The 26,424-nt window shown below is 41.8% G+C and overlaps 1 protein-coding gene across 2 annotated transcripts in view; it reads left to right on the forward strand.

Annotated features, from left to right (window-relative positions):
* The first annotated feature begins 12,137 nt into the window (after positions 1–12,137).
* Positions 12,138–26,424, forward strand: part of LOC110499108 (serine/threonine-protein kinase SBK1-like) — a 39,093-nt gene continuing 24,806 nt past the window's right edge. Inside the window, exons 1-2 of one of the 2 annotated variants that reach the window (XM_021576019.3) lie at positions 12,138–13,074; positions 13,192–13,318. In XM_021576019.3, the coding sequence (XP_021431694.3) occupies positions 13,281–13,318 (38 nt within the window). In that variant the 5' untranslated portion in view covers positions 12,138–13,074; positions 13,192–13,280. The remainder of the gene's footprint in view (positions 13,075–13,191; positions 13,319–26,424) is intronic. The other variant, XM_021576020.3, reaches the window with a different exon arrangement.

Genomic DNA, 26,424 nt, shown 5'->3' on the forward strand with positions numbered 1-26,424 from the left:
AATTTCCCTCCAGCCATTACCATGAGCCCTTCCTCCCCAATTAAGGTGTCACCAACCTCCTGTGATGTAGGACAACTTGTTTCAGCTCCTGTTTGACAGATTTGATTTCTCAAGGGTAAGCTGTACCGTCTTGTTCGCTACTTGTGTCCGTTTAGATAGGACAGGTTAGGCCTGATACAGAGGTTATTTCTTTTGGGCTATTTCCTGTGTATATTTGGCAAATCTAATTGTATATGTTGTATGATATGGCGCTTTTGCCATTGGATCACCAAGATCTGTAAATAAATGTACACTCTGAGCACGTCATCCTGCCTTGCCTTCTGCTGATTTCATGCCCTTATGACTGTTACAATGACATAGGCTAATCAAAATGTGTTGAAGACAAAATCATGAAATGGCTGCCTGGTAGCCTCAATAAATAGACAAAGATTTTGTAGTTGAACAAGTGTACATGTATAGATTTTATTTACTTGACTTGAGAATTGATTTGAAAACGTGTTACTCGAATTGCTCTTAGAATGCACGACTTGGACGTAACTTGAGTCTTGACCCGTTCTACTTGGACCCGACTTGAGATTCGGACCTTGTCACTTGAGACTTGCTTGTGACTCGAATGACTTGGTCACACCTATGGTGAATATGTCACATGGGATGACGCTGGAAACACGAAGCAAGTACGAGGAGTCAAACATTTAATATAGAACAGACATGGAACAAGACAGGAACAGCGTCAGCAAACGAGTAACACAAACAACAAACAATTAATGCAGCAGCAGGGAACAGAGCAAGGGAACTGACAAATATAGGGGAGGAAATAAACAGGTGATGACTGAGTCCAGGTGAGTCCAATATCGCTGATGCGCGTGATGAGGGAAGGCAGGTGTGCGTAATAGATGGCAGGAGTGCGTGATGCAGGGCAGCCTGGCACACTCAAGCGCCAGAGGGGGAAGAGCGGGAGCGTGACAGAATAATAGTATAATCAATGACAAACAACTCTAATATGAGGGAGAAAAAAAACACACAGGGGAGAACCCTTTCCATGGCCAGATGAGGCAACATTATACTGTATTCATTACAATACATTAAATGAGCGTCAGTCTGTGTGTTCAAGTTAGTTTCAAGTTTTCAATTCAAAACACAGAAGAATTGTGTTAATAACAGTGATTCCCATTTAATTCTGTCTCAGAGTATCTGGGCATGAAAGGTGGATTATTTAAAGATCAAGATCTTCAAATATAACTTAACATTTCATTGGTGGAATGAAAACCTGATCCCTCTGGAATCTACTGTAAGTCAGAGGAATTTCCATCGAAAAGGACCCATGAGCACCAACATGTGAAGTTTATATGAGCATATCAAATTGTGTCAAATGTTAGTTAAGTGTCTATGTGTTAAAAATTAGGAATAAGCGAAGGCTTTGATTTCTGGATAAACAGATGGAAAGGGGGTCTTAGAAAACATCGACCAGAAAACGTCTGAAAAGGTATCAGAACTTCATCAAAACAGGCCCCCCGAGTGGCGCAGTGGTCTAAAGGTCTTACTCACATTGGCTGCAGAGAGCGTGATCACACAGCTGTCTGGAACAGCTGTTGCTCTCATGCATGTTTCAGTGTTACTTGCCTTGAACTTATTTAGCTCGGCTGGTAGGCTCATGTTACTGGGCAGCTTGCGGCTGCGCTTCCTTTTGTAGTCTGTAATAGTTTGCAAGCCCTTGTAGTACGATTCAATCTTAGCTTTGTATTGACGCTTTTCCTGTTTGATGGTTCGTCGGAGGGCATAGCAGGATTTCTTATATGCTTCCGGGTTAGAGTGCCCCTCCTTAAATGTGGCAGCTCTACCCTTTAGCTCATTGAGAATGTTGCCTGTAATCCATAGCTTCTGGTTGGGGTATGTAAGTACAGTCACTGTGGGGATGACGTCATCGATGCACTTATTGATGAAGCCAGTGACTGATGTGGCGTACTCCTCAACGCCACAGGAAGAATCCCGGAACATATGGTATCTGCTTCATCTGACCACTTTTTTATTGACCGAGTCACTGGTTCTTCCTGCTTTAGTTTTTGCTTGTAAGCAGGAATCAGGAGGATAGTAATGTCTTACCAGAGGCCACTGTCCTCTCCTGCCGAAAAAGCCTAAAACCCGCCAGCCGTATGTTATTCATGTCGTCGTTCAGCCACGACTCGGTGAAACAAAACATATTTTTTATGTCCCGTTGGTAGGATATACGTGATCGTAGTTAGTCTATTTTATTATCCTTTGATTGTACTAATAGGACTAATGGCTAATAGGACTAATGGTAAAGGGAGATTACCCATTTGCTGTCGGATCCTTACAAGGGACCCAAACCTTTGTCCCCGTCTTTTTCTTTTGCGAATGACGGAGATGAAGGATGGACTTGTCGGCGTCTAAAGTAAATCCTTCCTGTCTGACTCGTTAAAGAAAAAGTATTCCTCCAGTACAGGGTGAGTTATCGCTGTCCTGATATCTAGAAGATCTTTTCGGTCATAAGAGACGGTGCAGAAACATTATGTACAAAATAAGTTACAAATAACGCAAAAAAAACACACACAATAGCACAACTGGTTAGGGCAGGTGTTCCCAAATTGGGGTACGCACAATGCCGTCGGGTGTACGCCAAACAAAAATGTGATTCACATTTTTTTTAAATGTATATTTTTGACATTTATTTTGTTTTTCTTCACACTTTCAAACAGCATTTATATTTTCTAACGGGGCTATACATTTGGGTGAGTTTTTTTCTCTCACCTGAGTAGCCTTGTTTCACTGCCAAATACAATTAAACCATCTAGTGTTCAGCGAAATAGCAACACAATGTCAAGTACAGGTAGCCTAGTCAAAGAATTAAAATCCAATCACATTAACCGTTACTCTCTCGCGGGAATTCCACTAATGGTCTGTATGTCGCCAAATGTAGCTGCTGCTCATGTTGGTATCTGTACTGATGGCGCAAAAGCCATGACAGGGAGACATAGTGGAGTGGTAACGCACATTCAAGCAGTTGCTCCCAACACCACTTGGGTACACTGCAGCATCCACCAAGAGGCTCTTGCTGCCAAGGGAATGCCTGACACCTTGAAAGACGTTTTGGACACTACAGTGAAAATGGTTAACTTTGTTAAAGCAAGGCCCTTGAACTATTGTGTATTTTCTGAATGATGCAATGACACGGGCAGCGACCATGTAACGCTTTTACAACATACAGAAGTGCGCTGGTTATCAAGGCGCAAAGTATTGACACATTTTTTTAAATTGAGAGACGAGCTTAAAGTTTTCTTTGCTGACCATAATTTTCACTTGTCTGACCACTTGCATGATGACGAGTTTCTCATACGACTGGCTTTTCTGGGGGATTTTTTTTCTCACCTGAATGATCTGAATCTAGGATTACAGGGACTCTCCACAACTATTTTCAATGTGCGGGACAAATTTGAGACTATGATTAAGAAGTTGGAGCTCTTCTCTGTCTGCATGAACAAGAACAACACACAGGTATTTTCATCATTGTATTATTCTTTGTGTGCAAATTAACTCAATCTTACGGACAATGTCAAATGTGATATAGCGAAGCACCTGAGTGAGTTGGGTGCGCAATTACGCAGATACTTCCCAAAACGGATGACACAAACAACTGGATTCGTTATCCCTTTCATGCCCTGCCTCCAGTCCACTTACCGATATCTGAACAAGAGAGCCTCATCAAAATTGCAACAAGCAGTTCTGTGAAAATTGAATTTAATCAGAAGCCACTGCCAGATTTCTGGATGGGGTGCGCTCAGAGTATCCTGCCTTGGCAAATCGCGCTGTTAAGACACTGATGCCCTTTGCAACCACGTACCTATGTGAGAGTGGATTCCCGGCCCTCACTAGCATGAAAACTAAATACAGGCACAGACTGTGTGGAAAATGATTTAAGACGGAGACTCTCTCCAATTCAACCCAACATTGCAGAGTTATGTGCATCCTTTCAAGCACAACCTTCTCATTAGTTATTCACAATTTTCAATGAACAAATCATGTTTCAATAAGATAGTTAAATAAAGAGCAAAATGATTGATTATTATTATACACTGCTCAAAAAAAATAAAGGGAACACTAAAATAACACATCCTAGATCTGAATGAATTAAATATTCTTATTAAATACTTTTTTCTTTACATAGTTGAATGTGCTGACAACAAAATCACACAAAACTTATCAATGGAAATCAAATTTATCAACCCATGGAAGTCTGGATTTGGAGTCACACTCAAAATTAAAGTGGAAAACCACACTACAGGCTTATCCAACTTTGATGTAATGTCCTTAAAACAATCAAAATGAGGCTCAGTAGTGTGTGTGGCTTCCACCTGCCTGTATGACTTCCCTACAACGCCTGGGCATGCTCCTGATGAGGTGGCGGATGGTCTCCTGAGGGATCTCCTCCCAGACCTGGACTAAAGCATCCGCCAACTCCTGGACAGTCTGTGGTGCAACGTGGCATTGGTGGATGGAGCGAGACATGATGTCCCAGATGTGCTCAATTGGATTCAGGTCTGGGGAATGGGCGGGCCAGTCCATAGCATCAATGCCTTCTTCTTGCAGGAACTGCTGACACACTCCAGCCACATGAGGTCTTGCATTAGGAGGAACCCAGGGCCAACTGCACCAGCATATGGTCTCACAAGGGGTCTGAGGATCTCATCTCGGTACCTAATGGCAGTCAGGCTACCTCTGGCGAGCACATGGAGGGCTGTGTGGCCCCCCAAAGAAATTCCACCCCACACCATGACTGACCCACCGCCAAACCGGTCATGCTGGAGGATGTTGCAGGCAGCAGAACGTTCTCCACGGCATCTCCAGACTGTCACGTCTGTCACATGTGCTCAGTGTGAACCTGCTTTCATCTGTGAAGAGCACATGGCGCCAGTGGCGAATTTGCCAATCTTGGTGTTCTCTGGCAAATGAAAAACGTCCTGCACGGTGTTGGGCTGTAAGCACAACCCCCACCTGTGGACGTCGGGCCCTCATACCACCCTCATGGAGTCTGTTTCTGACCGTTTGAGCAGACACATGCACATTTGTGGCCTGCTGAAGGTCATTTTGCAGGGCTCTGGCAGTGCTCCTCCTGCTCCTCCTTGCACAAAGGCGGAGGTAGCGGTCCTGCTGCTGGGTTGTTGCCTGATGTACTGGCCTGTCTCCTGGTAGCGCCTCCATGCTCTGGACACTACGCTGACAGACACAGCAAACCTTCTTGCCACAGCTCGCACTGATGTGCCATCCTGGATGAGCTGCACTACCTGAGCCACTTGTGTGGGTTGTAGACTCCGTCTCATGCTACCACTAGAGTGAAAGCACCGCCAGCATTCAAAAGTGACCAAAACATCAGCCAGGAAGCATAGGAACTGAGAAGTGGTCTGTGGTCCCCACCTGCAGAACCACTCCTTTATTGGGGGTGTCTTGCTAATTGCCTATAATTTCCACCTGTTGTCTATTCCATTTGCACAACATGTGAAATTTATTGTCAATCGGTATTGCTTCCTAAATGGACAGTTTGATTTCACAGAAGTGTGATTGACTTGGAGTTACATTGTGTTGTTTAAGTGTTCCCTTTATTTTTTTGAGCAGTGTATTATTACTTGTGCTCTGGTCCTATAAAAGCTCTTTGTCACTTCCCACGAGCCATGTTGTGACAAAAACTCACACAAATTCTTATATTTAATAAATGTAATGTATAGTGTGTATGTGGCAGGCTTACAATGATGGCAAAAAAACAACATTTGAGAGTGCACTGACCCTGGTGCTAGAGGGTACGCAGCTGGAGGTTGAATGATTGAAGGGGTACGGGACTATAAAAAGTTTGGGAACCACTGGTTTAGGGGATAGTAAAACTGCAGCCATCTCATCCGGTGCCATTATATGAATAGAAAGAGACATCTGTTACAAAAAACCTACTGTATGTGTAATGCCCCGGGTGTAGTGGAGGAAGAAGTCATGCACAGGAAACAGAGTGTCACGTGGGACTAGGTGGGTGAAGGAATCAGACGCAGAGAGTTCCACTGGGGAAAAGTGCTCTTTACTTCGGCACGCAAAATGATAAGCCCAACAATACAGGGCACGGACAACAATGTGACAACCCAAAAAACACAGGGTGCCAAGTTAAGAAAAAAAATCCACCTCTACCTAAAACGCACACACGTAACATAAAGACAATCCCGCACAAAACAAGGGCGGGTTCACCTACTAAAAATAGGGAAGCTCATTAAACCAAACAACAGAAACACAGGTGAAACTAATAAGACAAAAATAAACAGACAAACGAAAAAGGGATCGGTGGCGGCTAGTAGGACGGTGACGATGACTGCCGAGCACCGCCCGAACAGGCAGGGGAGCCAACTTCGGTGGAAGTCGTGACAGTACCCCCCCCCTGACGCGCGGCTCCCGCAGCACCGCCACCGGCCTCGAGGACGACCCGGAGGGCGAGGCGCCGGGCGATCTGGGTGGAGGCGGTGGAAGTCTCTCAGGAGAGAAGGATCCAAAATGTCCCCCGCCGGAACCCAGCATCTCTCTTCCGGACCGTACCCCTCCCAGTCCACGAGGTACTGTAGGCCCCTCACTCGGCGTCTCGAGTCCAGAATGCCACATACTGTGTACGCCGTGGACCGCTCGATGTCCAGAGGGGGCGGAGGGACCACAGGCACCTCACCTTCCTGCAGAGGACCAGCCACCACCGGCCTGAGGAGAGACACATGAAACGAGGGGTTAATACGGCAATACCTAGGAAGTTGTAACCTGTAACACACCTCGTTTATTCTCCTCAGGACTTTAAACGGCCCCACACACTGCGGCCCTGTCTTCCAACAGGGCAGGCGGAGGGGCAGGTTTCAGGTCGAGAGCCAGACCGGGTTCCCTGGTGCGAACACGGGGGCCTCACTGCGGTGCTGGTCAGCGCTCCTCTTCTGCCGTTCTCCCGCTAGTCTTAGCGATTCCTGGACGGCTTTCCAGGTGTCCTTGGAGCGCTGTACCCATTCCTCTACCGCAGAAGCCTCGGTCTGGCTCTGATGCCATGGGGCCAGGACAGGCTGGTAACCCAACACACACTCAAAAGGGGACATGTTCGTTGAGGAGTGGCGGAGGGAGTTCTGAGCGAGCTCAGCCCAAGGAACATACCCGCCCACTCACCAGGCCGGTCCCGGCAATATGACCGCAGAAACCTGCCCGCATCCTGGTTTACGCTCTCCACTTGCCCATTACTCTCGGGTGAAAACCCGAGGTCAAGCTGACTCTTGACATGTGATAATGTAAAAATAATGATCTAATGGCCTACAGTTTTCTTGGCATGTTGTGTTAAATGTGTTAGGCTCCCGTTTTACTGGTACGACATACCCCCACCATTTATTTTGCCGGGACGCCGTACAGGACTGTACCGGCTTACTTTCTTCCCAGACCATAACTATATTCAACAATTTCTGTAAAATCAGGTATTTCAAGATCATGACTGTACTGCCACTTGTTTCAGTTATATTGGTTTGGATTTCTCCCTGACCAATATGGCTGTACTCTATACCATCTACTGCATCTTGATCAAAACACCATTTTCCTGTCCTGCTTTGCAAATCAAAATGTAATAAGTACTTTTGGGTGTCAGGGAAAATGTGTGGAGTAAAAATAACATTATTTTCTTTAGGAACGTAGTGAAGTAAAAGTAAAAGTAATCAAAAATATAAATTGTTAAGTACAGATATCCCCCCAAAATACATAAGTAGTACTTTCAAGTATTTTTACACAAGTAATTAACACCACTGACTGTACAATTCCAAATAAAACTCTCAGAGGACAAAGCTTGCAAGTGGTGTGATCTGACTGGTACATCTATGCACATGTTCTGGGAGGGCCCAGCTGTATGAGATCTATGGAACTTTGTCTTGCCCATTCGTTTCTGTCCTGGATTACTCCTATTTAGAGAAACTTTCGGTATCAGTTTAAACTTGAAAAACTCCTATCTACTTATGGCTGCCCTCACAACAGCAAAAATGAACATTCTGGGAGCATGGTTTGATCAGGAGGCTCACCTGAACAATCTGTGGATCTACTACTATCTTGACAACTTAAACCTGGAGAGGTTCACTGCTAAAATCCACAGAGCTAAGGGCATTATAATACCCACCTGGTTCTCAGCTATCACATTTAGAACATAAAAAAAAAGGACAGGAGTCCGTCCGACCTAACCTAAATTCAGCAACCAAATGCATCAATAATGTGTTTGAAATATTGGCCTCATTTTCAAATCTTAGGATAAACAATAACAGAACAAACAAACAAAAAAATTAAAATAAGTGTGGTTTGATAAACAATGTATCTCCTCCACAAATGTTTTACCAATGCTCTCCAACAAAAAACACAGAGAGCCAACCAACGAGGAGTTGCGTCTAAACTATTCACATACATTGAAAGCAAATTCAAATAAAACTAAATGAAATTGAAGAGGCTATTGATCAAAACTCATTCTAGGAATTATACAAAAACTTTGATAACAATGAAACAGAATTAGCTATTCAAAATGGAACAATCTGGAAAACTTACTTTGAAATCCTTTACAGTACATTTCAAATCAAAGATCTAAACGCCTCCCTGTCACACCCTGATCTGTTTCACCTGTCCTTGTGTTTGTCTCCACTCCCCTCCAGGTGTCACCCATCTTCCCAATTATCCCCTATGTATTTATATCTGAGTTCTCTGTCTGTTTGTTGCCAGTTCGTCTTGTTTGTTCAAGCTTACCAGAGTTTTTCCTGTCAACTCCTATCGTTTCCCAACCTCTCTTTGCTAGTCCTCCCGGTTTTGACCTTTGCCTGTCCTGACCCTGTACCTGCCAGCCTGACCTCTCTGCCTGACCCTGTGTCTGCCTGCCGTCCTGTATCTTTGCTCCACCTCTGGATTACTGAACCCTGCCTGTCCCTGACCCTGAGTCTGCCTGCCGTCCTGTATCTTTGCTCCACCTCTGGATTACTGAACCCTGCCTGTCCCGGACAGGCAAAAAGGAGACAAATCCAACCAATAACTACAGAGGCGTCTGTGTGTGCAATAATCTGGGAAAATATATTTTGCAGATATTTTTTTAAATTATGATAGGTCTATTTTATAAACTCCTCCATATTGGTATAGGGGGGGAAAGTATCACACTTTGAAATCTTTATATATGAATAATAAATCAAAGCAAAATTACAGACTTTTTTTTACCCAAGGACATGGAGTTAGGCAGGTATGCAGCCTGAGTCCAACACTGTTTTAATATTTATATAAATGAATTAGCAACAATGTTGGAGCAATCTGCAGCCCCAGGCCTCACCCTACATAACACACAGATTAAGTGCCTGTTATAAACTGACAACTGAGTATTGTTGTCACCCACAGAACCAGGATTACAACAGAGCCTATCCCTTTGAAGAGCAGTACTGCCAAAGATGGGCACTAACTGAACAGTCAGTCAACTTGACACAACAGTGGGAAGCATTGGAGTCAACATGGGCCAGCATCCCTATGGAATGCTTTCGAAACCTTGTAGAATACATGCCCCAACGAATTAAGGCTGTTCTGAGGGCAAATATTAGGAAGGTGTTTTTAAAGGAATGGTTGACACATTTTAATTGTTATATTGTTTTGTGCATCTCTGAGTGATGTGCTATTGATTCCCTGGGTCATTTCATGTTTTCACGTGTATCTGAGCTATTGGCAATCAAGCACTCAGAAATCCGGCCTGTATGACGTAGAACTGTGATAAAGTCACTCTCACTACACTGGAAGTCAATAGGAATATGACTTTTAGATTGCGATAACATCTTTCATACATGTCAGATTTCAATACTGGGTGATGTCATAACTCAGGAGGATGTTTTCTCTGAATGACCCAGTGATCATATTTTTGCGATATTCCTACCTCGAGAAATGTTTCATTTAATGAAGGGTCTAGCACATTTTTCCTATTTGTCTGCCTCTTTTGTCCATGGTGCATTGCTTGGTGCCATTGCCAGAGAATGAATTAAGGAATGAAGGAACGTATGTAACCCCACCCAGCAGACTGTCAACCAATCGTGTTTACGTTGTCATGCTGCGTCACGCGGTTGCTAATCGTCACGCAATCCCTTCTCAAAGTCAGAGTATATGTCGACAAACTTGCCTACTTTCGTCAAAAGTATGTAATGTCACGATTCCAAAGCTATACGATATTACAGATAGCAAGGTAATGATCACACATCTCAAATACCATTTGTAATGTACTTCTTGTTGACAAAATTCAAGCTAAATTGGGATTTTTGAGCTAGCGCACAATAGACTCCCATGTTCAGAATGCACCGTGGGGCTCATTGACGTAGTATGGGCAACGCATCTCATCTCTTCAAAAGTATATCTGTCATTGCGAATGTCAGACTCCACTCTGTGAGGCACATCAATCTGCAGGTTGAACATGGTATGATTGTATACTCCTAAATTCATAGTGCAGTTTGTTTAGGTGATTTTACAGCTAACTAGCTACCTTACATGCTGATATAGTCTTTGGTATTATTGTGTGTAGCTACATTTGATAGCTACCAAGATAGCTAGCCAGCCACCCCATAGAGAGCATTGCATTGTTGATTTTTTAGTTTACTTGAGCTGCAACAGATTTCCACAGCAATTTCCCATGTTGCTACCAACCTTATAATGCCAAAATGAAACAAAAAATATTGTTCTCACATATTATTGTTATTTAACACCGTAAATTAAAGGAATCAATGGTTTTGGGAGTATTTTTCCTTTAATATTTGGTACACTCAGTTATTATCTGTTATTATTGTAATTACTGTATATTTTTCTTTTTTAATTAACAAAGCTAAATGTTTTTTAGATTATCACATTAATATTACTATTTGTGTTTATTCATCTTATTTCTATATTAAAAAACTATTGTAATATATTGTAATCTTTCTCTAATCACCATCACTATTGTTATCATTATTTATTTTTTACTGTTATGGTCATTATCTCACTTCGCTTTAGCAACAGTGGCTTTGTCATTCATGTTACTAAAGCTTATCGAGAGAGAGAGAGAGAGAGAGTGAGAGAGAGAGAGCACAAGAGCAAGTGCTGTTGCTCTATTTGTTCGCAGCTCACATGAACTTATTTGACCCACACCGCTCCCTGTTGTCATCCCACAGTATTTGACCTTCAACATGATTTATGACAACCCGGTTCCCACGGTAACCCCGAGGAAACTCTCAGCCTCATTGCTTCTTGCCCAATTCCCAGAGAGAAATCTTGAACCTCTCAAAAGGTGACAACATCTAACCGATGATATCAACTATATAACTGTCTTTTCAGTACATATTCCTTGAACAGGAAAATACTGCAACATAATACCCTGGTGGCACTGATATTGTTTCAAGATATAGGCAAGTCATATTCTTTGCACTGTCATAGTTGTTACCTAGACTGATGCTCCTTTTTCTTTCCTCTTCCGTGGCCTGATCCTGTCCTGGATGTGTGTGCAACCATCTTATTTTTGACACCCTGTAGGCCTAGGCTGTCTTAGTTCTGGAGCAGTGGGTTTTGAGTGGAACAAGTGCACTGCCTGAGGGGAATATTTAAAAAAAAAAATGTTTTACCTTTATTTAACTAGGCAAGTCAGTTAAGAACAAATTCTTATTTTCAATGATGGCCTATGAACAGTGGGTTAACTGCCTGTTCAGGGGTATTTTTTGAAGAGAAGAGAGAGAGAGAGAGAGATGAAGAGTTCCCAGGGGTACGATGAAGAGTTCCCAACAGTTCAACTACTCTACTCATCAACCGTTCTGATCCGTGATTTCTGATGATGCTCTCAAAGGATTAGTGGAGGACAGTGCTCTAAGGTTGATAAAGTTGCCCCTGTTATTCCAATCCCATTCCACCAATCCAATCTATTTGGGTTGACAAAGATGATTGGATGCTTGCCTGTTGTTAAACATGGAACCACCAACCAGTAGGCTAAATTAATTGAAAGTCATGCCCCAAATGTTACCTAATATGGACACTTGGCAAAGTCACTGTGAAGAAGTACTTGAGGGCATAAGCTTCTGAATTATGCAACAGTCATTGGTGTAGTAGACTGCTCCTATTAAGTAAAACTCATAAAAACTAGGCGCTAGGACCCAGTGCACGTTAGCGCTGCTGCTGCCAGAAGATGGAGACCAGACGGGAGGGAACAAGAGGAAGAGGCAAAGCAAGAGGATTTACTCCGCCCAATTCTGTCCTCGTGAGATAAGACATTTTTGTTTGGACGTCTATGAGAGCGTGTCGGATTACGTGAAGCTTATTTGATCGAATATGCATTTCATAATGTTTAGGCTGTTGCAAATGTAATGATATAAGTGGATGAACGTGGCATTCCGGCAACTTTCAGAAAAACTACTTAGTTGTCCCTGTTGTTCACACGTGTATCTGCACTCTCATTGGCTAGAATTGTCCCACCTGATCTCGTCTGCCTTCAATAATTGAGGACATGTATTTCCATTGTTAGAGCGGTCCCTCGGCTATCTTGTAGGCTAAATAGAACATATCATCTTTGGGAACAATGAAAGAGCTGTCTGGTAGTGCCACAGAGAGATTGAGATTGTGAACAGTTGTGAAAGGGATAGTAAAAAACGAACCACATATTCCCTTGCTTGGAGTAACAGACAATACCAGCCTGACGCATCGATGAGAAATTGAGACACAGTGAATAGGTGCAGATAGAGAGTCGGGTCATTTTCCACGCAGGTTGAAAAGTATGCTGCAAATGAATGAATTTCATGTGGTGCTGAATTGGGTCATGCAGACCACAAGAAAAGCGAAAGACACACACACCCGCCTCCCGTTGCCTTGCAGGTTGAGCGGTGTGCGCTTTCCATAGAGGAACGGAGCATCTTGCCACCCATTACCAAACCGTAGAAGATAACGGTGTCAATTCTCCAGTGGCACCGAATAATCCAAAACAGAAGAGTGCCTTTAAGCACGGAACCAATCAGAGAATTACCAACACAGACGAGAAAACGAGACACAAACCCGGACCGCAATTCAGTTCACAGTGTAGGCTATACTTTTTTTCAGATGAAATAACACAGTGTAATTGTGCTTTTATTATAAACTGTCATATTATTGACTCATTCGTTAATGTTGAAATATGATTCATTTAATTTAAATCAGAATAGATCTAAAACAGGAGATATCGTCGACCAGACCCCAGTGAATCAACCGGTCAATTGAAGAGTGCAGGTGCTCCTTGCACCGCGCGAATGCAGGACCACGGAGGAGAGAGACAGGTCGCCAGCAGGTGAGTTTAGTTTCAACATCTGATCAGATTATCACACACAGATCATTTGAAAGTTACCTGATTAACATAGGCTAGCCATACATCGTGTAAAATATGATGCAATGGCAACTTAAATCATATGAACCGTTATCAGTATAGGGTTTGTTTGTAGGCCTATGATGATTTAGGCTATATGCATCACAGAGAAAGATCCCTAATATTTTTTTGAAAAAGTGCATCATTTTTTGGTGTAGTCTGAAGATTTCCAGTGGACTTGATTGTGGAATATTCATTCAGCAGATTGGGGTCATTAGGCCTATTTCCCATATATTTAAGGAACATTTTCTCTATACTTTAACTATTCACCATGCAATGTGTTTTCTTTGAGAAAAAGGTGACATCTTCATGATAGCTTTAAGGGGCAAGGGTATGAGGTCAGGTCAATGTAAAAGTGATCTCTTCTGAACCAAACTCACTGCGACAACACCACCATCCTTTTCATCCCCCAAAATGTATTAATCTAGTGCCTGTACATTTTAAATCAGGCAGGATATCCTTTACCGGGCAGCACTGCATTTGCTATTCAGTACCATTATACACAAATAGATTAACGAAATTGGCACTCAGGAGGTATCATAAAGTGAGTGCACAGTCTGGTCAGTGGCGGTAATATCTCACTGGTAATGCCCTGAAATGCATTTAAATGAGTGTCTGACTCTATTGAACAAAAAAAACAATAAAAGCCGCAAGCCTTCTGGGGAGTAATGCACTCTAAATGAAACATGATGACAGCGAAGAGTTGGACATTCATTTAATTCACCTTGTATTGCTTGATGACAAAACAATACTTCCTTGCCTTGACCTTGTATGGCAATAACAGTACCATACTTTGTTTAAACCTTTACATACGTGGAAATTGGCCTATATGGATAGGGCCAAATGTAAATGTTTCTAAATGAATAAATATGGTAGCAATTGAAAGAGAACACTTTGGAGATTATGGAGAAATTATCAGACCAAAGGTGAGGAGACAACAGTTCTCCTGACTGAAGACTGAATTCAAACATTAAAACTGTTAATTTTATGTGCATTTTACATTTACTGTACTTTTTGCAACATTTGTCAATAATGGAATCTGAAAATACTCCAGATACATTCAGTAACATAATAACAATATTCATGAAAATGTTGAGGTAGGTGCAGCATATAAGAAAAACATATTACAAAGGTTTGAGTGAGAGGCCTAACCGGTGTCTCCAAGTGGACACACATCTGTCCAAACTGTGCACAGTTCCTTCGTAATGTCAATGCACTTTTATGACTCAAGGAAAGCGCATTCAACTATAAAGGTGCTTTTCTTTACGCTCCTAGCTTTGCCATTGAGGAACTGAAGCAGGTAAACTTATCGTTTTCTGTTTGGAACACAGCCCTGCATCCCCACCATCAAACAATTACTGTTGTTGTTTAGGCAATCCCCAAAAAACTTCCATTATAAATCTCAGTTTGGGTCAGGTGGGCATCATTTGTGAACATGACTAGCTAAGATACACTAATATGATCTTACAGCGTTAGGCTTTCACAAGGCACTTCAACTAAACATACTGTAACTTTGGTGCACATAGAATGGACTCATGAGTGCAAATTTCCTTCAAAATATGACAAACATAGGCAACATTCAATACAAATATACATGTTCACTTCATTACAAAAGCAGTCTTAAATGTTCTTACTGTATGGAATTTGTGTAACTGTATTTGTGTAACTGTATATCATTCTGTTTAGGACAACCCAGGGTATGACGCATGTCATCCTTGTAACTGTAAATCAAACATAGCGATCATAAATGTTGATATTGTAAATGACATGATGTTGAAATATGGAAATGCGAAGTTCATATTTGGACTCACGGGTGTGTCAGCCATACAGGGATTGTTACAGCCAAACCAATGGTCAAGGACATCAGCTACACCTGCACATCTATGTAATATCATCAGACAAAATGAGAGTGAGAGACAACCAAGTAAAACAGACAAACAAGGAATATTCAATGACCTTAAAATACACTATACTGAATTCCAAGAATCAACACCTTTATTTATTATCATACGAAGAATGCCTGTGTAAATGGTTAGTGGGTTTGGACGCAGGTTAATGTTTATTGTCATAAGTCTTGTCCTGGAGGGAGAATGGAGCGATTTTTTTAAATTCAAATGTTTATTTATTTATTATTATATATATTTTTAATTCTCGTTAGTAGGGACGTCAAACGTTCAGCCTGCTGCATAGGACCTATGGATGCTCTAGTCTAGAGCACCTGGTTAAATTGGGCCTAGGAGGATGTTTTTGAATCTCTAAATGGTTAAACTTGTGAAATATTTGATAATTAAATATGAGAGTTTGCTTTATTTACTATCATCCTAAATTAAGATATTGGATTATTTTGTCATATCTAATTAATGTACAGTATATTACGCTACTTTACATGACGTGGACAGTATGTGATACTACATTACACAAGCTGACATTTTGACCACATCGTATTGGGAGGGAAATTACACATCCTTTTTTTTTACCTCAGATTGCTGATGTTAGTATAAAAGCTTATAGTCACAATGACACGAGCAATTCCTTAAAACAGATCAATATCTTTAGCTTTGTACTGTTGATTTTGTCATACTCGCTGGGGGTCGCAGGACTTAGAACGCAGCTATCATTTTCTTTCTGAAATGGAACGGATAATTTGGACGGTCTCTTTTATAAATGTCGCTGGCCACACACCAATACACAGATTTGAAAGTCAAACTTTAGTCACTGTTGATATCCTATGGCCAGTCTTGATTTGTTGAAGTTAACAGAAAAATTTGTTTGCTCTCTTTTTCCATGATGGCGGTCACCCAAAATCAACATCTGCCATTCCAAAATGTAGATAGAAGCCTTCTACAAATTCTCATCTAACCAACATGTACAGTGGCTTGAGAAAGTATTCATCCCCTTGGCATTTTTCCTATTTTGTTGCCTTACAACCTGAAATTAACACAGATTGTGAAACAAACAAGAAATAAGACAAAAAAACAGAACGTTTGAGTGTGCATAACTATTCACCCGCCCAAAATCAATACTTTGTAGAGCCACATCTTGCAGCAATTACAGTTGCAAGTCTCTTGGGGTATGTCTCTATAATCTTGGTACATCTAGCCACTGGGATTTTTGACCGTTCTTCAAGGCAAAACTATTCCAGCTCCTTCAAGTTAGATGGGTTCCGCTGGTGTACAGCAATCTTTAAGTCATACCACAGATTCTCAATTGAGGTCTGGGCTCTGACTAGGCCATTCCAATAAATTTAAGTGTTTCCCCTTAAGCCACTCAAGTGTTACTTAACTTTAGCAGTTAGGGTCATTGTCCTGCTGGAAGGTGAACCTCCGTCCCAGTCTCAAATCTCTGGAAGACTGAAACAGGTTTCCCTCAAAAATTCCCATGTATTTAGCGCCATCCATCATTCTTTCAATTCTGACCAGTTTCCCAGTCCCTGCTGATGGAAAAACATCCCCACAGCATGATGCTGCTGCCACCATGCTGGGGATAGGGTTCTCATGGTGATGAGAGGTGTTGTGTTTGTGCCAGACATAGCGTTTTCCTTGATGGCCAAAAAGCTACATTTTTGTCTCATTTGACCAGAGTATCTTCTTCCATATGTTTGGGGAGTCTCCCACATGCCTTTTGGAAAACACCAAACGTGTTTGCTTATTTTTTTTATTTAAGCAATGGCTTTTTTCTGCCCACTCTTCCATAAAGCCCAGCTTTGTGGAGTGTACGGCTTAAAATGGTCCTATGGACAGATACTCCAATCTCCGCTGTGGAGCTTTGCAGTTCCTTCAGGGTTATCTTTGCTCTCTTTGTGGCCTCTCTGATTAATGCCTTGCCTGGTCTGTGACTTTTGGTGGGCGGCCCTCTCTTGGCAGGTTTGTTGAGGTGCCATATTCAATTTTTTAATGGTGCTCCATGGGATGTTCAAAGTTTTGGACATTTTTTTTATAGCCCAACCCTGATCTGTACTTCTCCACAACTTTGTCCCTGACCTGTTTGGAGAGCTCCTAGTGGTGTTGCAGACTCTGGGGCCTTTCAGAACAATTGTGTTTGTATATATACTGACATCATGTGACACTCAGATTGCACACAGGTTGACCTTATTTAACTAATTATGTGACTTTGGAAGGTAATTGTTTGCACCAGATCTTATTTAGGGGCTTCATAGCAAACGGGGTGAATACATATTCTCGCACCACTTTTCGAGTATTTTTTACATTTTTAAATAAAAAAACAATAACATTTTACCACCTTTTCTCCCCAATTTCGTGGTATCCAATTGTTAGTATTTACTATCTTGTCTCATCGCTACAACTCCTGTCGTGGAAATTTCCTGTATTACCAAATCATGAGAGAACAAACCACACACAAGTCAGAGTTACAGTGGGGCAAAAAAGTATTTAGTCAGCCACCAATTGTGCAAATTCTCCCACTTAAAAAGATGAGAGGCCTGTAATTTTCATCATAGGTACACTTCAACTATGACAGACAAAATGAGAAAAACAATTCCAGAATATCACATTGTAGGATTTTAATGAATTTATTTGCAAATTATGGTGGAAAATAAGTATTTGGTCACCTACAAACAAGCAAGATTTCTGGCTCTCACAGACCTGTAACTTCTTCTTTAAGAGGCTCCTCTGTCCTCCACTCGTTACCAGTATTAATGGCACCTGTTTGAACTTATCAGTATAAAAGACACCTGTCCACAACCTCAAAACAGTCACACTCCAAACCCCACTATGGCCAAGACCAAAGAGCTTTCAAAGGACACCAGAAACAAAATTGTAGAACTGCACCAGGCTGTGAAGACTGAATCTGCAATAGGTAAGCAGCTTGGTTTGAAGAAATCAACTGTGGGAGCAATTATTAGTAAATGGAAGACATACAAGACCACTGATAATCTCCCTCGATCTGGGGCTCCACGCAAGATCTCACCCCGTGGGGTCAAAATGATCACAAGAACGGTGAGCAAAAATCCCAGAACCACACGGGGGGGACTTAGTGAATGACCTGCAGAGAGCTGGGACCAAAGTAACAAAGCCTACCATCAGTAACACACTACGCCGCCAGGGACTCAAATCCTGCAGTGCCAGACGTGTCCCCCTGCTTAAGCCAGTACATGTCCAGGCCCGTCTGAAGTTTGCTAGAGAGCATTTGGATGATCCAGAAGAAGTTTGGGAGAATGTCATATGGTCAGATGAGACCAAAATATAACTTTTTGGTAAAAACTCAACTCGTCGTGTTTGGAGGAAAAAGAATGCTGAGTTGCATCCAAGAACACCATACCTACTGTGAAGCATGGGGGTGGAAACATCATGCTTTGGGGCTGTTTGTCTGCAAAGGGACCAGGACGACTGATCCGTGTAAAGGAAAGAATGAATGGGTATCGTGATATTTGAGTGAAAAAACCTCCTTCCATCAGCAAGGGCATTGAAGATGAAACGTGGCTGGGTCTTTCAGCATGACAATGATCCCAAACACACCGCCCGGGCAACGAAGGAGTGGCTTCGTAAGAAGCATTTCAAGGTCCTGGAGTGGCCTAGCTAGTCTCCAGATCTCAACCCCATAGAAAATCTTTGGAGGGAATTGAATGTCGGTGTTTTCCAGCAACAGCCCCAAAACATCACTGCTCTAGAGGAGATCTGCATGGAGGAATGGGCCAAAAAGGTGTGAAAACCTTGTGAAGACTTGCCAACAAAGGGTATATAACAAAGTATTGAAATCAACTTTTGTTATTGACCAAATACTTATTTTCCACCATAATTTGCAAATAAATTCATTAAAAATCCTACAATGTGATTTTCTGGATTTTGTTTCTTCTCATTTTGTCTGCCATAGTTGAAGTGTATCTATGATGAAAATTACAGGCCTCTATCATCTTTTTAAGTGGGAGAACTTGCACAATTGGTGGCTGACTATAATACTTTTTTGCCCCACTGTATATCATAAAGTCCATATTTAATAATATGAGCTTCACCATAGCCCTATGACTCTCAGATCAATTCAGTGTCTATAAATGAATTCTCTGAGAGTGCTTACAAAACAGTTCTTAGTATCATTCATAGCTAAGACACACCCATCTCAACTCACATGACGAATAACAGATCTTAGGATCATTACACAAAGAACCTTTTACTTGAAAGAATATATTTATAGCATTAGCTATGAATTATTGTTCAGTTTAGTCTCCTAAACGTAGTTCTTATCTCGCTCTTGGTACAACATAGTACCAAACCATTACCTTATCCAATGGAATATATCAATTGTCAATTCTAGATATTCCCATCTCAAATACACACCCTCCTGGACAAGCTCACCGAGACAGTGAGCCTCTTAGGTCATATACTAGATCAAGATAAGGGCAACCTCAGAGGGGACATGTAATAGTTACAGACATATTCCCATAAGAAGACAAGCCTGACCTGTCCCCTCTCTGGGCCCCTATTGACTAAGCCCTTGCAGAGAAGGGATAACTGCAAACTGCCATCACTATTATCCAAAAGAAGACATCCTAACATACACATTTCTCACATAAGCATTATTATGTAAATAAAACATGTTTTTTATGAATGTTACCTAACTATTTCTGATTCATCCCTAACACTCCCGTACAGGCTCAGGAGAGACGAAGGTCGAAAGCCATGCATCCTCCGAAACCCAACCAAGCCGCACTGCTTCTTACACAGCGCGCATCTAACCCGGAAGCCAGCCGCACCAATGTGTCGGATCAAACATTGTCCACCTGGAGACCTTGGTTAGCGTGCCCTGCGCCCGGGCCCGCCACAGGAGTCACTGGTGCGCGATGAGACAAGGATATCCCCACCGGCCAACCCCTCCCTAACCCGGACGACGCTAGGCTAATTGTGCGTTGCCCCACGGACCTACCGGTCGCGGCCGGCTGCGACAGAGCCTGGGCGCGAATCCAGGGTCTCTGTTGGCACAGCTAGCGCTGCGATGCAGTGCCCTAGACCACTGTGCAACCCGGGAGGCCCCCATTTTTTTTGTTTTTTGTTTTGAATCAGGTTATTTTTTTCATTTCACTTCACCAATTTGGACTATTTTGTTTATATCCATTAAATGAAATCCAAATAAAAATACATTTAAATTACAGGGTGTAATGCAAAAAAAATGGAAAACCACCAAGGGGGATGAATACTTTTGCAAGGCACTGTCTGATTAATATTGTTGCACATGTACTGTATGTGTAAATATGTTTAGGTTTTCAATATATCACAAACAGTTTTGCATATTGATTGTTAATTTGGACACTTAACTGTATTTTGACATTGGGCTATTTATCAATATGTCTTGTTAACAGAAAGCAGCGAAAGCATCATGAATATAAATTGAACTTTCAAGTTATTGTACTTAATCAGGTAAAAACTGCTGAATGAGTCCAAAAACATGCTGTGGTGTGATTTTATTGTAGGATATACCAGAAATCACCAAGATAGTCTGGCTGCAAAGTCAAAATTCGCTATATTGTAAAAGTTCACGATTTTTTGTTGTTGTTTCTTTTTGTTAGGGCTAGGCATTAGGGTTAGCAGTGTGGTTAGGGTTAGGTTTAAAATCAGATGTCATGACTTTGTGGCTGTGCTAGCTAGTGACCACTGCAGAGCTGCCTCCAGAACAAGATTCATGACGAGAAAAGCTGACCTGCAGTTTAGACATCCGTCTTACTCCAAAACAAAAATGTAACAGTTAAATAAGTAGTGTCTAATACAAATAATAAGCAGAATGTCAGGTGTTAGGGCTGGGCTGGAACAGAAACCTGCACAACCAGTAGATCTCTAGGAGCAAGGTTGGCCGCGGATGTTCTAGGCCTATGCATTGTTACTTTAACAGAATTGTTGTAGTCCTACAACCAATTTTAACAGTAAACCAATGGCATGTACCAATTGAAGATATACTGTACCCTTCAGTCTATTCAGGACTTGGGACTTTCATTAGGACCTTAATCCGCAGACAGGTTTAGCAGCTTTCACAGGTCTCTGTATCTGAGATTAAGAAACATAGAAATTAGACCAGGACATGCTTAATTATTCTCAAGCGATATAACATTTGATATTTTGTTGCGATTGTGTTTTTGTATTGTCATAGCTTGTTCTCTCTTTGGGAATGGAAATCTGTTCATCTTCTAGTTAGCTTGTTAGCTAGGTAGCTAACATTGTTGTTTTTAGCAGATAAAGCTATGTTTGTGCCATAAAAAATATTGGATGGCTGTCTATCCTATTTATATGTAGCTAGCTAGCTAACGTTACGTAGAATAGATGGTTAACTTGATAAACAACCTACCCATGTGCTACACATCATTGTGGCACCTTCACCTCCTGCTGCTAACTTTACTATCAATTCAGGTACTTCATCCCGCTGCGATGCTTCTTTGGGAAATCTATCAACTTTAATTTTGAAAAATAGATTTGTTCCCAGTCGTAAGGATCATCCCACCCTCGAATAATATGGTCAATATGCACATTTTGACCTTGAGAAAACAACTAGACTAAGTTAACTATCTTAGATAGCTGTTTACAGCCACAATGGAACACTGTTGTTTACAAATGTACCAATAGTTATTTGGGTTTCAAGGTTCACTTGCGCTCCTCCTCAAAAAGCCTTTAAAAAGTTGTATTGAGATGTGCCTTTGTTAAGTAAATCAGGTGTTCAATGAGGGGAAAAGGAGACTGGAGTGCCACGTTAAGTGTTAAGTAGCAGCTTTGTAAAGCCAATATGCAACTGTACTGTATGAATGAATCACAGCACAGTTTCACCTTATCTACAGGAAAATAGTTCAGTACCATACTATATTATTCATAGTAGCCTATCATACACTGGAGCATACGATACATAATAGAACATGCTGTACTGCAAACATTATACACACCACTGCGCTGTTTGGCAATTGTCACACATCTACTGTAGCCTATGTCCTGTGCAGGGGGCAGGTTGGAGAGCTGGTAGGATGGTACAGCATGACACACTTTGGTGGCAGGTAAGGCGATGCACTTACAGTGTAGCTGCATGGATAGGTATGATATTAGATCAGCCCCTGCAGCGGCTGCATTCCATTCGGAATCGACAAGGTCCGAGGAAAGGGGAAGAAAGCGAGTGATGAGATTGGACTGGATTGCATTGCAGCCCTTCTGGCTCAGCAACCAAAAGCAGTCGACAGAACAGCAGGGATTGATGTCACCACAGGGTTGGCATTTGGTGGTAGGATCCTCCCATCGTCATGGTAATCGATCAAGATCTGGTTTTCTGGTTACATTGGTCCCCTTCAGCAGTGTCTGAATGCTTGGCAAATGGCCAAATTCCTCCTTAGTTCCTCCTCATCATATAATACAGCCAAACCGTCTCTCTCCCAGCCCATAGTAGACTCCAGTCTACTCCAGTACAGCCTTGGAGTCAGTACCCCCATCCATTTCACATCAAAGGAATGGATTCTCCTCCCTGCCTCTGGGACGTTGTGTTTCGCTCCCATTTCATGTCCTCAATCCTATAGTGTCAGTCATGACATTAAACATTCCTACACTGTCGAATACATGCAAGGTGAGGGGGTTCTATAATCTACAGTATATTTTCCTGTTGAGTGCAGTTACTTGACTGTTGAGTGGTTTTGTGTGTCTATGTCTTGTTAATTGCTTTTGTTTGATGTAGACTAGCTATTTCATGTTGAATGGTGCTCTGTAGCTCTACAATCAGTGGTCTCCAACAGGTCGATTGCGACCAGCCCACTTATGAGTAGCTCGCCAAACAATTCTGAAAGTGCATCTATTTTTCACGTGTTCCACCGCAAACAAACAAATCTCACAAGTATCATACACATCAAGCTCCCTGCTACTATCGAATCAAATCCACATTAACATTATTCCACCCCTAGTTAGCCACAATTGGCTTAAAAAGCTAAACGTAACACAATATCTGCCAATTAATTTCCAGCAATATTGCCCCTGTATGTATGTGTGGTATGAATGTCTACTATGCACGTAGTGTAGCAGAATTATATCATGATTGTATCAATCGTGTGGGCTTTTGTTTAGCAAACTCTGTCATGACAAATGTTTTGCAAAATGCACAATTAAAGGGGTATTAGACTCACTACCGAGTTCCAAACTAACTCTGGATGCAACGTCAACACAAGAACTGATAATCGGGAGATTCATGAAATGGGTTTCCATAGCCAAGCAGCCGCACACAAGCCTAAGATCACCATGCGCAATGCCAAGTGTCAGCTGGAGTGGTGTAAAGCTCGCTACCATTGGACTCTGGAGCAGTGGAAATGTGTTCTCTGAAGTGATGAATCATGCTTAATCATTTGGCAGTCGGACAGACGAATCTGGGTTTGGTCGATGCCCGGAGAATGCTACCTGCCCGAATGCATAGTGCCAACTGTAAACTTTGGTGGAGGAGGAACAATGGTCTGGGGCGGCTTTTCATGGTTTGGGCTAGGCCCCTTAGTTCCAGTGAAGGAAAATCTTAACCCTACAGCCAACAAAGACATTCTAGATGATTCTGTGCTTCCAACTTTGTGGCAACAGATTGGGGAAGGCCCTTTCCTGATTCAGCATGACAATGCCCCCGTGTACAATGTGAGGTCCATACAGAAATGGTTTGTCTAAATCGGTGTGGATGAACTTGACTGGCCTGCAACAGAGCCCTGACCTCAACCCCATCGAACACCTTTGGGATGAATTGGAACGCCAACTGCGAGCCAGGCCTAATTGCCCAATATCTGTTCTTAACCTCACTAATGCTCTTGTGGCTAAATGAAAGCAAGTCCTCACAGCAATGGTGGAAAGCCTTTCCGGAAGATAGCATTAAGAGGGAATACACTCCGTATTAATGTCCGTGAGATGTTTGATGAGAAGGTGTCCACATACTTATGCAATCTATTTATTTAAAAAAGACCATTGTTTCCAATTAAAATCACAGTAAGGTACTTAAATGTTACCCAGAAATGATTTGATATTGAGATAAAAATGGCTGCATTGGACATTTGAAAGTGTAAGAGAGAGATGTCCACTTGAAGTTGCCTAGCTGCATCTATCATCAGAGGAGACAGTTCCCATGGAAATGTAATGTTAATTTCACACCAGTATGACTAGAGATGAATAGACACTCAAACAGAACAGAATTGTAAGATAGATGAGACGAGGCAGGATGGATCAATTATAGATTCAAGACAAACAATGTCTAGACAAAACAATGCTACATTTAGTAAATAACAAAGAGGACATAGAGGTAACTGCCGAAATAATGTAAACATTTTATTTTATTTTGTACTCCGCTTTAATATTACAGATAGATTGTAGCTTCCATCAATGTAATTATCTGCATCACTTCCAATCCCCCATATATTCTTTGCCATTTTATATATACACACACACAGTTGAAATCAGGAAGTTTACATACACCTTTCCCAAATACATTTACACTCAGTTTTTCACAAACCTAGTAAAAATTTCCTGTCTTAGGTCAGTTAGGATCATCACTTTATTTTAAGAATGTGAAATGTCAGAATAATAGTAGAGTGATTTATTTCAGCTTTTATTGCTTTCATCACATTCCCAGTTAGTCAGAAGTTTACATACATTCAATTTGTATTTGGTAGCATTGCCTTTAAATTGTTTAACATTGGTCAAACGTTTTGGGTAGCCTTCCACAAGCTTAGGATTGAGGTCAGGGCTTTGTGATGGCCACTCCAATACCTTGACTTTGTTTTCCTTAAGCCATTTTTGCCACAACTTTGGAAGTATGCTTGGGGTCATTGTCCACTTCCTGACTGATGTCTTGAGATGTTGCTTCAATACATCCACATAATTTTCCTCCTTCATGATGCCATCTATTTTGTGAAGTGCGCCAGTCCCTCCTGCAACATGATGCTGCCACTAGAGGTCGACCGATTAATCGGAATGGACGATTAATTAGGGCCGATTTCAAGTTTTCATAACAATCGGACATCGGTATTTTTGGACACGTACTTTTTTTTTTTACACATTTATCTTATCTTTATTTAACTAGGCAAGTCAGTGAAGAACACATTCTTAATTTCAATGACGGCCTAGGAACGGTGGGTTAACTGCCTCGTTCAGGGGCAGAATTATAGATTTTCCCCTTGTCGGCTCGGGGGATCCAATCTTGCAACCTTACAGTTAACTAGTCCAACACTATAACCACCTACCTCTCATTGCACTCCACAAGGAGACTGCCTGTTACACGAAGGCAGTAAGCCAAGGTAAGTTGCTAGCTAGCATTAAACTTCTTATAAAAAAAACAATCAATCATAATCACTAGTTAACTACACATGGTTGATGATATTACTAGTTTATCTAGCATGTCCTGCGTTGCATATAATCTGACTGAGCATACAAGCATACAAGTATCTGACTGAGCGGTGGCAGGCAGCAGCAGGCTCGTAAGCATTCATTCAAACAGCACTTTCGTGCGTGTTGCCAGCAGCTCTTCGTTGTGCGTCAAGCATTGCGCTGTTTATGACTTCAAGCCTATCAACTCCCGAGATGAGGCTGGTGTAACCGATGTGAAATAACATAAAATTGATCAGAAATACAGTGTAGCCATGGTTAATGTTGTAAATGACTATTGTAGCTGGAAACGGCTGATTTTTAATGGAATATCTACATATGCGTACAGAGGCCCATTATCAGCAACCATCACTCCTGTGTTCCAATGACACATTGTGTTAGCTAATCCAAGTTTGTCATTTTAAAAGGCTAATTGATAATTAGAAAACCCTTTTGCAATTATGTTAGCACAGCTGAAAACTATTGTGCTGATTAAAGAAGCAATACAACTGGCCTTCTTTAGACTGGTTAGGTATCTGGAACATAAGCATTTGTGGGTTCGATTACAGGCTTAAAATGGCCAGAAACTTGTCAGCCTATTCTTGTTCTGAGAAATTAAGGTTATTCCATGCGAGAAATTGCCAAGAAACTGAAGATCTTGTACAACGCTGTGTACTACTCACTTCACAGAAGAGCGCAAACTGGCTCTAAACAGAATAGAAAGAGGAGTGGGAGGCCCCG

Source organism: Oncorhynchus mykiss, chromosome 20, assembly GCF_057628025.1.
Source record: "Oncorhynchus mykiss isolate SJ-2025 chromosome 20, ASM5762802v1, whole genome shotgun sequence".
Taxonomy (NCBI): Eukaryota; Metazoa; Chordata; class Actinopteri; order Salmoniformes; family Salmonidae; genus Oncorhynchus; species Oncorhynchus mykiss.